This window comes from Semicossyphus pulcher, unplaced genomic scaffold (genome assembly GCF_022749685.1).
Source record: "Semicossyphus pulcher isolate SPU_LCO1_2020_fin unplaced genomic scaffold, fSemPul1.0.p SCAF_25, whole genome shotgun sequence".
NCBI classification, from domain to species: Eukaryota; Metazoa; Chordata; class Actinopteri; order Labriformes; family Labridae; genus Semicossyphus; species Semicossyphus pulcher.
Window position 1 is genome coordinate 8504207 of NW_027211699.1, and position 15836 is coordinate 8520042.

Genomic DNA, 15836 nt, shown 5'->3' on the forward strand with positions numbered 1-15836 from the left:
TTATTCCCGAGGCGTTACCAGGCCAGCAGCGGTGGACAAAGTAGACAACTTCATTCCTTGAGTCAAAGTATTGATCCTCCTGCTCAACTGTTACTCAAGTTAAAGTATTTAAAATACTTAAACGAATGAGTGCAGTCAAGAATACACAGGTGAATCATCCTCCTTCTCTGCTGTAGCATCATTACCACCACCTAATGAGCCGCCTGATCTCAGTGACGTTTGCTCTGCGTTCAGCCATGGAGACGCGTGAGGTACAGGTACGGCAACACCACTGAGACAAACCACACGCAGATCTACACGAACACAGGTTACAGCTGACTTCAGAGCAAAAGTAACGAGAACATTCATAGAAATGTAGTGGAGTCAAAGATACGATATTTGTCTTTGGGATATGTAATCCCTCCAGTGAACTCTGGGTCTACTCCGGGGTCTCCTCCCAGTTAGACGTGCCCGGAAAAACCTACACAGGGAGTGAGGCATCCTAATCAGATTCCCGATCCCACCTCAACTGGCTCCTGTCAGTGCGAAGGAGTAACAGCTCGACTCCGAGCTCCCTCCTGATGTCTGAGCTCCTTACCCTCTCTCTAAGGCTGGGCCCAGACACCCTGCAAACTGTGTCTGCAACCTCATTCATGACGTGTGTATTATGTATTTAAAAAAAAAAAGAAAATAATTCAGTGTAAGCTCCCGATCAGACAGAGCGCATTTTGCAGGCTGTAAAACGGGAGGCGCACCGTACCTCCTTTTTTGCAGAAGCCTACGGTTTAAAAAAGAGCAGCTCACTTCTTTTTTTTTTTTTTTTAACTGTTGTTAAGGCAACCACCGAATCATGAGCTGTCAGTAACCGAACATTACATTCATTCTATTGGACAATGACAAAAAACGCCCATGACGTCCGGCGCTTTTCTGCTTTGAGTTAAAGTTTTTTCAACTCGAGGCGATCACAGCGTTTCCTCAAAAACTTGATGCGCACGGAGCGGAAAAATGCCAGGCGCAAAAAGCGTCTCATTGAAAACAATGACAAAAAAAGCCCCAGCTGCTAAAACACGCTCTGTCTGACCGAGCCCTAAATCAGCAGACAACTCTCAGTTAAAAAGAAGAAATATACAGAATGTCAAATAAATCATTTTATAGATATAAAGAAATTTTTTTGTCTAAATGTTTCAAAAGAATTCAACTTTTTTTTTTTGCACTCAATGTGTACTACAGAAGCCCTAAGCGGACATGCATCCATTCAATTGATTGACTCCGTTTTCCCGTGATGAGTCATGAGTCAACCAAAGCTGGTTTTCTCGTGATAACGGGATCATTTTCTCACTCGCCCACACTGATGAGGTAAGTTCTGCCTGTTTCTGTTTGTTCGGTGCTTTTACAATTCTGGGGATACGAGTTATGATCTGACGTCACGGTGGTGCGGCGTCGTTAAAAGAACCAGAAATGACTCGTTATTACCGGGAAAACAGAGTGAATAAAATGTTTGGCTTTATGTCTGCTTAGGGCTTCAGTAGAATACTGTCTATGTCTGCTTCTATAAAAGGAAGGTGAAGATGTGTGTCAGTGTTTTGTGCTCTGCTGCCCTCCAGCTGCTAAACATGTTTTATCACTTAAACAAATGAAATATATATTTAACAGAACTTTATACTTATTAACAGCACGTTAACTTCCTGTTTTATTCGGGTTGTGTGTGTTTTTTTACATGAAACACGTCAACACGGCTTCATTTAACACATTTTATTTGGCAACAGAAAAGAATTCACATCCAGCTGATTCACAGTTACACCACAAATAGTGAAAATGACTCTGTACATAACACAGACCCTTCACAGACACGCAAAGTAACCACTCATGTGACCTTTGACCTTGTGTTCCAGCTCTTAAGGCGAGGATGAGGTTTCTGTTTGAGTCACCAAAGCCAAGTTTAGATCTCGTCAGATGCAGATAAACGTCTCCACATGCCAGTTTCAGAATGACTGATGCAGCATCAAACAAACAGCCCGATGAGAGAGTGATAGTGTCAGTCTGCTCGCATATCTGCTGCACAGGGAAGGAACCTGCACCAACACGGCTCTGCACACACACTGTGGTCCCTCACGCACACACGCACACACACACACACACACACACACGTCGTTAGAGCCTCTGTCCCAGTTCTCCTCTCTCTGATTTGAAGGGAGGAAATCCTGAGAAGAGATAAAAGAGTAAAACAGTTCAGATATCAGAGCTGAAGTCTGCAGGTGCTGCTTAATGCTGATGTGTTTTCTGCAACTGTTGCTGCTTCTAACCACTGAAGTTAATTATAAACACACCACTTTATTATGAGGGTCAATGTTTGCCACCAAGCTGGAGTTACCTGCACAGCTTTTACTCAACAGACATGACGCCTATTTTAAATCTTGCTGCACTGACTTCCTGTTGATTTCAGAATGGTGCTCACTTACAGAGCCTTTCATAGCCGGGCTCTAGAGTGTTTTGTGTCGAGATCTTAGGTCCTTAACCCGGGGTTTTTTTACGTTGTCTTAAAACACGGAGTAATCTTTCTATCGAGTCAGTGGCTCCGATGATTTGGAAAAGTCTCCTAATAAGGCTGATCTGTTCAGACAAGTATTAAAGTAGCATTTAGAGTGTTACATCTGTTCCCGTCAGGTAAGATCTCACCTCTACACGGAGCTCACGGACTGATCAGACGGTGAAGGTGGATTCCAGATGTGGTGACCTTCAGGAGTCTCGTCTGTGAAGGGACCATCTCCTCCATGTGATGCTGAACGTGCCCCTTTAAAATAGACATGGCCACATTCCCTTTAAATGTCTCCACAGTAATAATAGCAATGTTTTTTTAAGATTCGTTTTTGGGGCATTTTCCCCTTTATTTATAAGACAGCTGAAGAGAGATAGTAAATGTGGGGAGAAGAGCTAGAGGGGGATGACATGCAGAAAAGGGCCGAGGTTGGGAGTCGAGGACTGTAGCCTCCGTACACCTGCTCCACCCACTGATTCTTACCAGCACCCTTAGAGTTAATAATGTTTAATATGGTAAACTGACATTGTGCATCATGCATTTTAGCCTTGGACTTGCTGGTTAAATAATGTACCTGTCTGTTATGTCTATGAGATCAGAAGCAGCGAGAAATGGAGGACTTGTGGCCAAAGCGAAAGAGATGTTCTCACTTTTAAACCTCAAATCTTTTATCACCTGTTGGAACCACAATTTAATGCTTAGTTTGTTATGAATTCAACAGGAAGATAAAGTTTGTAAAGAAATGTTCAGACAGTTAGCTTAGCCTTGCTTCCTATAAAGACGACAAACAGCAGGAAACAGTTAGCATGACTAATGTCCAATTTTAATCAAAATGTCAAAGGATGCTAAGGTCTTTAAATTTAGAGTTTTAAGGCCACGTTAAAGAAAAAAAACTCTCAGAATAAAGTCGTAATTTTAGGCTATTGTTAGCCTCTATGTTGTTATGAAGGGGGATATCAGAAGAGGAACGTGGAGCGTCTCGTGAAGTTATATCAGCTTTAGCCGGAGCAATAGTTATTGAACACTCCCATTAGCAAGGAAGCATAGCATACGTGTACCTTGCGAGAACATGCGAGAGCTCTTAGTTTCTAGCTTTATATTTAGTTTAAGTTTCACAAATAGGAAACACTGAATACTGATCGTCACAAGTATCAGGTCTCTGTGATTTGAACAGTGATTTTAGGCTAAAATAACGACTTTATTCTCATCATCTCAGATTCCTTTTTCTTTAATGTGTCCCTAATACTCCATTGTAGTGAATCAATATGTTGAAAGTATTAAAAGTATATCGCCCCAATTTAAACTAGTGCTGCTGCTCCATCCTGACAGCTAGCAGCCACGCTAGCAGCTCTGATGGATGCTATAAGCACAGTGGGGCTTTGAGCTGAATGCGAATGCTAACATGCTACTGTTTTCTATCTGGGCATACTTTAAAGTCGAGCTGAAACGGCATTTCGAGAGTATCTAGCTTCCGTAACGTGACGCATTTCCGAGTGAAACAGGACGTGCAGGCGGGACATATCATTAGAGGGATTTGATTTGATCGTTGAGAAGTGGGCGTAGACAGACGTTCTCCACAGCGCAGTAGCTAGCTAACTGACCGAGCGTTCTTGGTGCTCTGCGGCTAAATGTTGCAGATTGATTGGTTGAAATTGTTTGGTGCTAACTTACGTAAGCACGCGTGAAATTTAGTTTTACAGGAAGAAAAAATGATCGGATTTTGATATAAGAATACGAAGAAATGGATTTTCTGTATTTTTTTGGGCCTATTGTCAAATAGGATTAAAATTACATTTTTCATTTCACCTCGACTTTCAGCAAGGATGAGATTAGATTTGCAGGTATTTAGTCACAAAACAAAATACAGCACGCATGACAAAAGTAGAGATATTAAAGTGAGGGGAGAATTTTATGATAGACGTATTTTTTGTCACATCCAAACAGCGATCAATAACTGAAATGATCTGACAAAAGAACAAGATATCGGATAAACCTCAGATTTTGCGTTTCCAGTCTGCTTTGTATGTCAGAGACGACCTTTTCTGTAGTCTGGAGCCATATAGATAAAACTGTACTGATTTATAATGTATTTTGACACAGTTACTCTTCAGTGGGAGAAAGAAGCTGATCTCATTACCTGTGTTCACGTAGATGCACCACAGCCCCCCCATCAGAACGACCCCCATCACAAAGGCAGTGAACATGACTCCAATCAGCAGTCCGGCTGGCATCACAGAGCCTGCAGACACAGAGTGTTACAGCAGGTTGAACAGCCTCACAGTCACACTTTTAAAATGACCAGATAAAAGATACTCACTGCTGTGCTCTGGGTGCTCTGGTTGCGGAGCTGCCAGAGGAGGGACGCTCAGCCTTTTGGTCCTTTGGCCAGCAGGGGGCCTCAGCAGCTTGGGTGCGAGTGAACTGATGGGCCGGGTGACCACCATGGGCCTGGAGAGGTTTCTGAGCTCACACTGAGACACAGGAAACAGGAAGCTGATTTATTTATAACCTTTTTTTTATTTTACAGTTATATATTTTTAGCTTTGAGTAGCTGTTCAGAAAATTATTTTAATTAAAGTCAGTGTTTCCAGGCTTCATGCTAACTTACTCTAACCAGCTGCATGCTGTTCTGCTCTTATCATCTTACTCTTGTCAAGCAAGCAAACAGGTGCATTTCCCAACACTTAAAACTGCTTTCGACAAGATGCTTTATATTTGTTTTAAGCTTTGAGATGTTGCCATTGTGTGTTAATTGTTTCAGTACCTGATGCCTGCTTGATCTGGATATGAGTGGAGGGATACGCAGCCCACTCTGACAGTCAGCCCTTTCTCGTTCCTTCACTGGTTTCCCTCTTAACGAGTCAGAGACACACAGGCGAAGGCTGCAGTGGAGGAACTGCATGGAGTCATTATAAACTGGCCTCAGTATGAAGCTAAACCTCAGGGGCTGTATCTCCTCCTCTGTCTCCGAACTTGTGCTACTCTTTTCAGTCCTCGCTGGGTCTTCGTCTCTGCTTCTTTTAGTTTTATGTTGCTTTGAGACATCTCCATCCCTGTGATGGATTCTGCCTTTTTCCAGTCCCTCTATCTCTTCCTTTTCCAGTTCAGCATCTTCTCCTTCTTCTTCCTCCTCCTCTTCATCTCTTGTCTTTGCCGCGAGGGTCAGCGAGGGGTCTGAGGAACAGCCGTCTCTGATGACAGTCCAGAAACGAGACTTCTTGGGGTCTGACAGCGGAGAGACCACACATGACATCACCTCCACGACGTCTATGAAGGGCCCTCTGGCTGAAATCTGTCGTGCAGTGACGAAGAAGACAAACTGTAGTTAAATGTTCTGAAAACAGGAAGTTAGTTTCTAAGCAAACAAGCCCAGAAAATACACAACACACACATCTACCTCCACGTAGACTCGGTGATCTGCAGTTATGACACAGGGGCCGACCCGCCCCTGCTCGTAGCCCTCAGTGACAAAAAGCCTTAAAGCAAGCACAGGCCCAGATCTGTATCTGGATGTCGGGAGGTGGCTCTGTCCCAGATCAGGGCCTGGACCTTTGGGTGGCCAGGGGACTGGCCCTACCTGAGGAGGGTTTACATTAACTTCATCGCTTTCAGCAGGACCGGGGAGGGCCGGGACTGGAGCCAAACAGCTGAACTGTGAGGAGGTACACGAGAATACAGGTTTAAAATATTAAATGAATAATGCAGATTTATTTAACCAAAGTTAAGGTACACATATTAACACACACACACAGATATCTCACATGTATGCCAAGAGGAGTTTTTGTCTTCTTCTCGGTCTCATTGAGCGACAGAATGGTCTGAGGCTTCTCCCTCCATAACAACACCTGACCAGAGGAGAGAGAGAAGAGGGAAACAGATTCTGGATTTGATCATTTTTTGCAACAAAATATGAAAAGTTATCAGCATTAACTCTCTTGTAAACCAGCAAACCAGCAGTCTTTAAATGGTTCCTCTTTGGGACATCAATAATTATTAAATAATAATTATTAAAGCCTTACACCGACGACACCCTGCTGTATGCACCAATGATTGTTTTATTTTCCCATGCTTCCTCTTGGGGACATCATCCACAAATGATAATTTAATACATTATGCTGATGACACCACAATGTACATACCAATATTTACATACTGTTTAAATGTTTCCTCTTGGGGACATCATAATAACAATAATAACTAAAACCTTAAAACCCAAGCTCTATATACCAATAACTGTTTTCTGTCTCCGTGCCTCCTCTTTAGGACATATTTCACAAATCATAGTAATTAAAATCTCTGTGCCGATGACATCCAGCTGTATGTACCAATATTTGTACTCTGTTTAGATACTTCCTCTGTGCTAGCAGTGTCTATTTTCTACAAACCCAGTGCAGTTCAGTATTTTTCGAGCTCAGTGTCCTCATTTTGTGTCGTGTTGCTCTCAGCGCTCTCAGTTGAAAATAGTTAAACTTTTGGAACACCACCTTGCTCGTCAATGTCACTTCTCCCTCACCAACCAATCAAAGTCAAGAAGAGGCGGGACTTATGATATCAACTTTGCCAACAAACAATGGCGGAGGAGAAGCTAATCCTTTCTTTTTTCCAGGGTATACTTTCCTGTCTAGAGCTGCCAGGACACAATTCCTTTCCATTGTTCTTACGTTTCTTTGTAAAATTTCCTCGAATAAAAGCAATTATTAAGAATACAGAGCTATTTAAAAAAGACTTAACGCGGAAGTGCAAATTTCGTAACCTAGCGACAGTAAGCGCCGGTAAGCTCTGAAATTGCGGTCTTGAGAGATGCCAGCGCAAAAAAACGCTGTTAGTGGACACAGGGCCTAATAATTATTAAAGCCTTACGCTGATGACACCCCGCCGTACATACCAAAAACTGTTTTCTGATAATTCCTCTTGGGGTCATCATTCACACATTATAATTATATTATGTCATTTTTAATTAATATAAATAAATATTAATAAAAATATCTAAAGATTAATAAATATAATCTTTACGCTGATGACACACAGCTGTATATACCAATATTTGTATTCTATTTAGAGGCCTACTCTTGGGGACATCATAATAACAATAATCACTTAAGCCATACGCTGATGACACCAAGCTGTATGTAACAACAGCATCTAAAAACAATAGCAATTGTATCACTTTTACAAACTGCACTGACAGGATGAAGTGCTGGATGCAGAACAATTTCCTTAAAAAACAATATATCAAAGTTTATATTATTTAGTACTTCTAACTCCAGTCAGCTCAGCTGTATTAACGGTCCTGCTTTTTCCAGTTAAAATACATACATATATAAATATATTGGATAATGAAATCTTTCCTCTGCTAACCTGGACATAGTTATTCATGCTTCTGTTTTATCCTGTTTAGACTGCTTTGGTTATTCATCTTTAGGCAATAGTTTTTTCCCCTCTTGATGCCAGAATGGTAAAACTGCAGCAGTTTTTAAAATCTGGTGTAAAATCCAAAATAACAGTCATGAGGACGGAGGAAAGATCCCATTTTACACATTATAGACACATTTCCAATCAATGCTTCAACATGTGGACCCATCCTTCATTTTGCATCGTCCCTCCTGACAGCTTCCTGTCCCTGAACTAAGACTCTCTCTCTCTCTTAATTTTCCTCTGTGAGCAGCATCCCTTTTTTTAAGCTTCAACTCAGCACTGTTCTGGTCATGATGACCTGGGTCACGAACCTCACGGGGACAACTACCACTTACCAAAATTTCAAGTGTCCATTATGCGCCCTGTGTTTTTATGCTTCTACTACTTTGCTAAGGAGGTAAACTCTGACCTTACTCTGATGTCGCTGTGTTGCTGTAAAAGCTTCACTGATTCTGTTATTGTTTAATCTCGTACCACAATTTTCTCTGCCTTTGTTCTTTTGGTTGAAGTTAATAGAACGAACCTTTTAAATCTTTCAGGAATACGGAGGTTACACATAAATAGAACAGAAAGATAGTATACATATATAGTATATAGTATTAATTGATATATAATATAACATTTCTGTCCAAATGTCTCACCATGTTTTTGTACTGCACCCCTCTGGGCTGTCTCAGGATCAGACCCTCCGTCCCACAGGAAATGACTGGGAACACCAACAGGAAATGGCTCCCATTAGACTGAGCCTGGCACGTCGAGTCTCGAAGAGTCACAGCAGCCACTGGGACAGACAAGCTCTGAGGACAGGAATTATATAGCCTTCGAACTTAATACTTTGATTAGAGTAACTTTAAAATTCAAACATGTAAAAAAAAAAAGGTCATTATAGTCTGTAAAGCCCCTGGTTATGTGAAGTTGTGGTAGCTAAATAACACAGCATGTAACACTGCGGTATGAAGACCTGCAGGATTTGTCGGTCCACGGTCACGTCGAGGCGTCCGTCCTCGCACTGCACTGTGAAACTCTCTCGCCCTCCTCCTGCTCTGTCTCCACCGTTCAGCCACTGCCTCAGCCTGCGCTCCTCGGCCCAGGGAGGCTTCACAACCACAGGATTCATCACTGCGACCTCGTCTGTGGCACAGACAGCAGGGAGGCATAAAAACAGCCGTGTGGAGACGTTACACCTCGATATCCTTCATCCAGCATGCATGAATGTATGTACTGTATGTATGCATCAATGGGAATGAGAAGACCAAGCAAATAATTCCCTCGTAAGAAATGAAAAAAAGGATGGATTAGAAAATAAAAGTGAAGACATCAGGTCACTCACACAGTGATGGAAACAAGAGACACACAGGGGTCCTGACCTGTCCCGCCCCCAGCCAGCTGGATCACAAAGCGATTGGCCAGGTCGGCCTCAGTGTATGACGTCACCTTGGCGTAGCCATTCTCGCTGGCCCACACAAGGAGGTCAGGTATGCTGGACAGGTCAGAGTTCAGAGTGCTGGACAGGGTCAGGCCAGGCTCAGGGGGGTAAGGTGGAGATATACTGTTGGAGGACTACGGGAAAGAAAACAGACACAAACTGTAGACATGACAAATGAACACCTTTGGGGGGCACCTTAGCTTTAGAAAAAGGTAGCGTCCTCCTCCTCAGCAACAAAATCCTTTTCTCTGATTTCTTACGAATGGTTGCTCTTTGAAGTCTGACAGATAACACTGTTTTAAACAGTACAGCAGTTCTATATTCCTACACATGCCACTCACTGTGTTGCGCCACTGATCAGCTGTTTTTGGTCAGAAAGTGCCGAGGCGAGCTTAAACTGAAAAAAACACGATAAAAACATGGTGCTAAAGTAAAGGGCTGGCAACAAGGTACAGCTGTGAAAAACAAAAACATAGCGTACAAGTGGACCTTTTTGAGTGGCCAATGTACTTATCGAGTACCCATCAAGAGCGGTACATCGCTTAGCTTCTGTGATGGTACTCTTGCTGGCTTCTCCTAAAAAAGGGGCTAATTTGACCGCCTACTTACGTAAGACATTAAGTACCTCGTTTAACTGTCCCTTTAGGCCCTGTGTCCACTAACGGTGTTTTTTGCGTTTCTCACCGACGCTATCTGTTGCGAGGTTAAGAAACTTGTCTGATGGTACTTCCGCTTCCCTCGGTAGTGTTTATTCACCCTGTATGCTTAATATTTGCTTTTATTCAAGGAAATTTTACAAAGAAAACAATGTAAAGGAATCGTGTCCTGGCGTTAGCAGCAGCTATATACCTGGAAATTGTACCCTTGAAAAACAAAAGGTTTAGCTTCTCCTCCACCAGTGTTGTTGACAAAACCGATATCTAAAGTCCCGCCCCTTCTTGATTTTGATTGGCTGGTGAGGGGGAAGTGACACTGACGAGCACGGCGATGTAATTTCCTTAAAAACGATGACATTTGTAGATATTTTGCTGAAATATAAGAATATGGTGTTTTTGTTGAGGACTGTCAGGGAAACCAAATAGAGATGAGCCCTTACATGAACAGAGACATGACCGCGGACACCATGAGACACAATGGCCCAGTTCACCGGCACCGAGCTGCTGAGAATCAACACAACCTTCTGCGTCTTTGAGTTGGCCACCGGGGGCACCAGAAAGACGATCACCTCCACCTGGAGAGAGCTGAAGAAGACAGTGAGAGAAGAAGACTGGGTTTGCATGGCTGTACAACAAACATATATACTCACGAGGAGTCGTGCTCTCACCCGCAGAGTCCTGACCCGGCCGAATGCAGCTTAATCACGTGGACTTCAGGACTGAGCCCACCTGCTGGGGCGTCGGAGCAGCCCTGCACTTCCTGTTGCTGCAGGTCAGAGGTCATGTAGTTGTGAGAGAGGAACATGGACTGCAGCTGGCACACAGCAGGAAGGTTTGGATCTATATGGAGACAAAGGAGGAGAAAGGGAAAGTGAACATGATGTATGTTAAGTAAACCTGCTACGACTGCTATGGAGAGTGTGGTGTTTGCATATCATAAATCATCACTACATGTGTTTCGTGGCTCACCCTCTCCCAGTTGGACGTAGACTCGATTGCCGTGTGTCGTGTGTGTCAGAGACGACAGGTTTCCGTGGTGCTTCAGAGCCCAGCGGTGCAGCGCATGTGGACGAAAAGGCAGCGAGTGCACCGTTTGAACGTGCAGATGCAGGCTGTTGGACTGTACGGTGGAGTTTGAGGAAACCTAAACACAAGGAGGAGGTAAAGTGATGGAACTTTTTGGGATAAACTCCTCTGCTCACTAAGACTGACCTGCACCAGCACGGGGAGGTTGGGCGGCAGTCTCTCGGCCTCCAGCCACCAGGAGACCGGGAGCTTGGAGCTGAGCAGCAGGTGGAGGGATCTGAAAGGTGAGGGGGTCAGAGACAAAGGCTTCAGCAACATCGTCACCTGCAGGCAGAAGAGGAAAGGGGCAGGACATGTTAAAGGTCTTTCAACTTAATGCACGATCATCAAAAAGGATGAGTTTAGGATAGTTGTAGTCTTAAATAGCGACCTGAAACTGACAAAATTAAGTAAAAGATTATAAGACACGGTACAAGTATAACTAAATACAACAATCAATCATCTTGTTGGTTAAATATTTAAATTAAGTTGGTAAAAAAGCAAAAAAACCTTCAATTTCTTTTCTTTACAATTAATCATTGAATAAAATAAAAGCTTGACTCTTCTTTATCTCGTGCTAGCTTAATATTTTCTGCACAGGTTTCCTATTTTTGGAGGCACATGTCATTATTTATCTATTTCCTGTTTTCCCAGAGTAACACTTCCAATTTCCCTCACAACATTTCCAATGTTAGTGTCTGTTTTTGTGTAACTACAGTCGAGCAACAGGACTGGAAGCTAAACATACTAGGCTAAAGCATTTTTAGCTGGCTACCAAGCTAAAGCTAAACGACACCAGCCAGTGTACATATGGTTTAATATCATCCCGACATACGAAACTGTAATCCTCTATCATACTACATCCTGCTGTAGCATCACTGTGTAAACTCTTTAAGAGCAACTAAAGTGTTGTAGCTGTCAAGCTAACGCTAACAAAGTAAGCTAGGTATGGTACATAGAAGTGTTTTCTTTAGTGTGTTTGACTATATGAGTAGAGTGAGGTCCTTACAGCAGAAAGGTGACTTCCACTTACAGATGATAAAAATCGGTGGATGATTTGTTCATTTTTAAGGGGACTGCAGCCCCATCAAACCGCCTACTAATGTTGTACTTAGCTAGCGTTAGCTTGTGGGCTTAACGCTTGGGGAAAATAGTAAAGATGTGTTTGCTAAGACCCAAATTAATAAGCCAACTAAAGAAATGAAAGTGACACCAGCTAGTGAAAGATAGAGGTGGTGTTACCAGCTTTATATGTCTTTTTACAATTAATTATGTTACATTTTTTTCAGTTTCGGAGCTGCAAACCCTTCCCAGATTCCAAAAATGTTGGGTCGTTCTGTAAATGTTGATAAAAATCAATTTTTTCAATTTAACATAATGCACAAAGGATTATAAAATGACAGATTTCGGTTTTATTTAGATTTTACACAGTACTCCAGAACTCTTTTTTAACACCTTGTTTCATTTCCTCTTTACTAGGTATACTCAGGTAAAAACAGCTTATGTTGAGGCTTTTTATTGCTGACTTTGAAACATTGTTCACTCTTTCCTATAAAAGCTCTGGGTGTTGATCTCTTTGAGAACACAGATTGATGATTACCTTGTTTTCGGGGCTGTTGGTGGCTCTTCCCACTGCGATGACGTGAGTTTCCTTGTTTCCTCGTTCTCTGGCAGCACAGCCCGGACCGGCCTCGAACCTCTCCAGCAGACCCTGAACAGGGTGTCGGGCCGCTGCTGGAGCCTCCACGGAGCATCGCAGCCCCACAGCCTGAGCTGAGGAGGAGGAGCAGATGTGTGACTATGAAGAGTGACAACAATGGAAGCTAAAATATGTGAAGAAATATTCCTCTATGTTGAATAGGTAATGAGTTGTGAGTGGGATCAGTGTGCTGCTTCTAACACGACTGCTGTCTGCTCGTAACTCTCCGTCTGTTTTCTCTCTGTATCTCTCTCCTCCTCCTCTCTCTGATGACAGACTGTCTGAAACATTCAATCCCGGCCGGAGGGGACTGGAAACTTTCCCAGGAGAAAAACTATGAAACATTTTTTAAGTTCATTCCTTCTTAAAATAAAGACTTTCGACTTACGGCAGCTCGAACAGAGGAAATGCCACATTTGATACTTTAAATGAGGCTGCAAAATGACCACTTTAACTAAGACAGATGCTGAAATAGTGGAGCTGTTATGGCCCTAAACTTTCTCTTGAAACTTTTAAAAACAAATCAAAGACCTTTCTTTAATTGGCCGTTTAATTTAGATTAACTATCACTGAGAGTATTTTAATGTTTTGTATCAAGCTGTGGTGGAGTTTTTGTAGATCTGATCCTGCTTTATGAAGCACTTTGGTCTGCATCTTTGTACGAAAGGTGCTGTAAAAATAAAGTTATTATTGTTATCATGTCTCCCTGACCGATAAATACATGTAGCTCGTCTGAAGATACATGGGTGAAGTGAAGTCTTACCTGTTGTTCTCCTCCAGAGCAGAAGGACACAGATAACAGTCCATACAACCCCCGACAGTGAACGCATCATGAAGGTTTCACTGTACGACTGATTTAATGTGATGAATCTTCTTACAGCATCCTGGTGAACAGAAACATGGCGATCAATGCTTTCCAAATCAATCCACTTCAGACAATATGAAGGTTAACGAGAGCTATAAGCAGCGAGATTGTTCCAGGAAGATTAGATTTCAAATTTACGATTAAAAAAAGTCTGAAAGAGTTAAAATAGTATGTTTACATTATGTGGTTAAGAATGTAACATTCTGAGGAGGTCACAGAAGTTAATAAAACATTAAAAATAAAGCTTTTGACTTTCTATAAATTTACTTTTATTGATCATTTTAAACTTTAAAGAGTCAAAGTTAAAGAAAAAGTTACCACATAATAAATAAAAACAATAACAACAACAACAAACTGGATACACTATGTACACGTTTTGCTTATTCAGACAGCATTGGATGTTTAATAGCTTAATACGGATGTATTAAAGACTATGTGTAAAGATGCATATAAATATATGAACATGTGTAATACATGTATAAGTATACAGAGTAATATATTAAAATAATTTTATACATGCATATAAAAAATAAGTAATAAATGATGTACAATAAATACATGAATAAATATAATACAATATAGCTAACTTTATATTTTTATAAAATGTTCCGTTTTTTATTTTTTTTGTATTTTTGCTACTTTAAGAAAAGTTTGATGCCTTTACGTACTACTAGAATACAGGACTTTAACTTTTACCACGTGATTTCTTTCTGTCTAAAGTCAATTTATAAATAAAGTTAAAGTTCAGGATACAGAAACATTAGCTGGACTGATCATGAAGACAAGTGAGACTCACCTGCGGCGCAGCGCGGACAGACAGACGGACTGCTGCTCCAGCTGCTGCTCCAGGCTCCTCTGAGCGCGAGCACACGCCCCCTCATTTACTAAACACACACACACAACCCCACGAGCCACGCAAAAACACGCAACTGTCAGCCACGTGCCGCTGCTGTCGTCTCCATCCAGCTAAAGTGAGACAGAGTCCTCGGGGGAAGTTCATTTTACGCGCAGAGTTGGCGCGAGGGGGGGGTGGAGTGAGGACACAATTAAAGTCCGGATGGGAGGGACCGAGGGATGGTGTGACAGAGTGGAGAGAGAAGAGGCGAGCGGAGGAAGAAAAGGCTCTGAAAAAGACTCCAAGCGTAGAAGGAGGTGTTCAGGCGGAGAAGGAGGGAAGAGGAGGAGAGAGGGGAGGGATGGAGCAGGAGGAGGGAGGACCTCAGGAGTTTGAGTGACGGGTGAAATGTTTAGTAGATGCAGAGAGAAAGAAAGAAATTCAGTTCAGGAAACACAATGTCACCAAAGAGTCAGGTGATGATCAGATTAAAAACAAACAAACACACAAAAAAGTGTTTGAGTCATGTGTGTGTGTTTTGTTTTTGTCTTTGACTGTGTGTTTGTGTGCATGTGTGTGTGGTTGTGTGTTTCTCAGGTACCACATCTGTCTTCAGGTCATAAAAATGAGTGAAAAAAAATTCTGCTATGAACTCACATTTTTGCTTTTCTCCTCGCAACCAGGGCAACACACACACACGCACACGCACACACACACGTCCCCCTTACCATCTGAGACACTAACCACATGGAGGATATTTTCAATTAATTCAACCTTTCAGTAAAAATGTTTGTTTCCAAAAACCAGCTGAGTCCATGTTGTGTTGTGTGTTGGATGATTTCAGGCCATTAAAACACCATTTCCCATGGGGCAATTTTTGATTGGACATCATGTTGGAGCACCGGTCAAAGAGAAAACAACTCAGCCTGGAAACACTTCTATGCTCACAGCTCTTGTGCGTCCACAGTTGGCCGTACGTATAACTGTGCGAGCTTTACAGTGGTGGTCACAGCTGGTTGTGTGTCATCGTTAGTCTACAGGTTGAACTTGACCCCGGATAACCTTCATGACAAGTGTTAAACGCAGCATCCCAAAACAGTGAGCGTTTCATTTGTGGGTTTTTCCTCAATCAGCAGCGACATGAACATAAACTCTGTCATATTTTAAAGGCACGACACTTCTGTCATCCTCCAGGGCTCAGAAATGAAGCCAATGTAACACTTTGAATAGCTGCAGTTCCTCAGGTGGCCACTAGAGGCTGGCTCCAAAAGCGAGTCAAACCCCATTACACGCCATGTTAAATTGTTAAACATGTTTACTAACCCTAAAAATTATGAATACCATATGTGGTCCGAATATA

The 15836-nt window shown here is 42.3% G+C and overlaps 1 protein-coding gene across 3 annotated transcripts; it reads right to left on the reverse strand.

Moving 5' to 3' along the window:
* Positions 1–1740: 1740 nt before the first annotated feature.
* engl (endoglin, like) lies at positions 1741–14707 on the reverse strand. Of its 3 annotated transcripts, none has more exons than XM_069676127.1 (17): positions 14438–14707; positions 13540–13660; positions 12678–12850; positions 11225–11362; positions 10982–11156; positions 10681–10852; positions 10453–10597; positions 9298–9490; positions 8892–9061; positions 8572–8727; positions 6277–6360; positions 5913–6167; positions 5280–5807; positions 4833–4986; positions 4653–4754; positions 2656–2770; positions 1741–2078 (listed from the first exon to the last, which is right to left on the reverse strand). In XM_069676127.1, the coding sequence occupies exons 2-16, from the start codon at positions 13607–13609 to the stop codon at positions 2658–2660; spliced, it is 2628 nt and encodes an 875-aa protein (XP_069532228.1). In that variant the 5' UTR covers positions 13610–13660; positions 14438–14707; the 3' UTR covers positions 1741–2078; positions 2656–2657. The 3 variants fall into 3 exon arrangements, with proteins under 3 accessions (XP_069532228.1, XP_069532227.1, XP_069532229.1); XM_069676126.1 differs by having other exon boundaries at positions 1741–2180; XM_069676128.1 differs by lacking the exons at positions 8572–8727; positions 8892–9061; positions 9298–9490 and having other exon boundaries at positions 1741–2180.
* Between the last annotated feature and the right edge of the window lie 1129 nt (positions 14708–15836).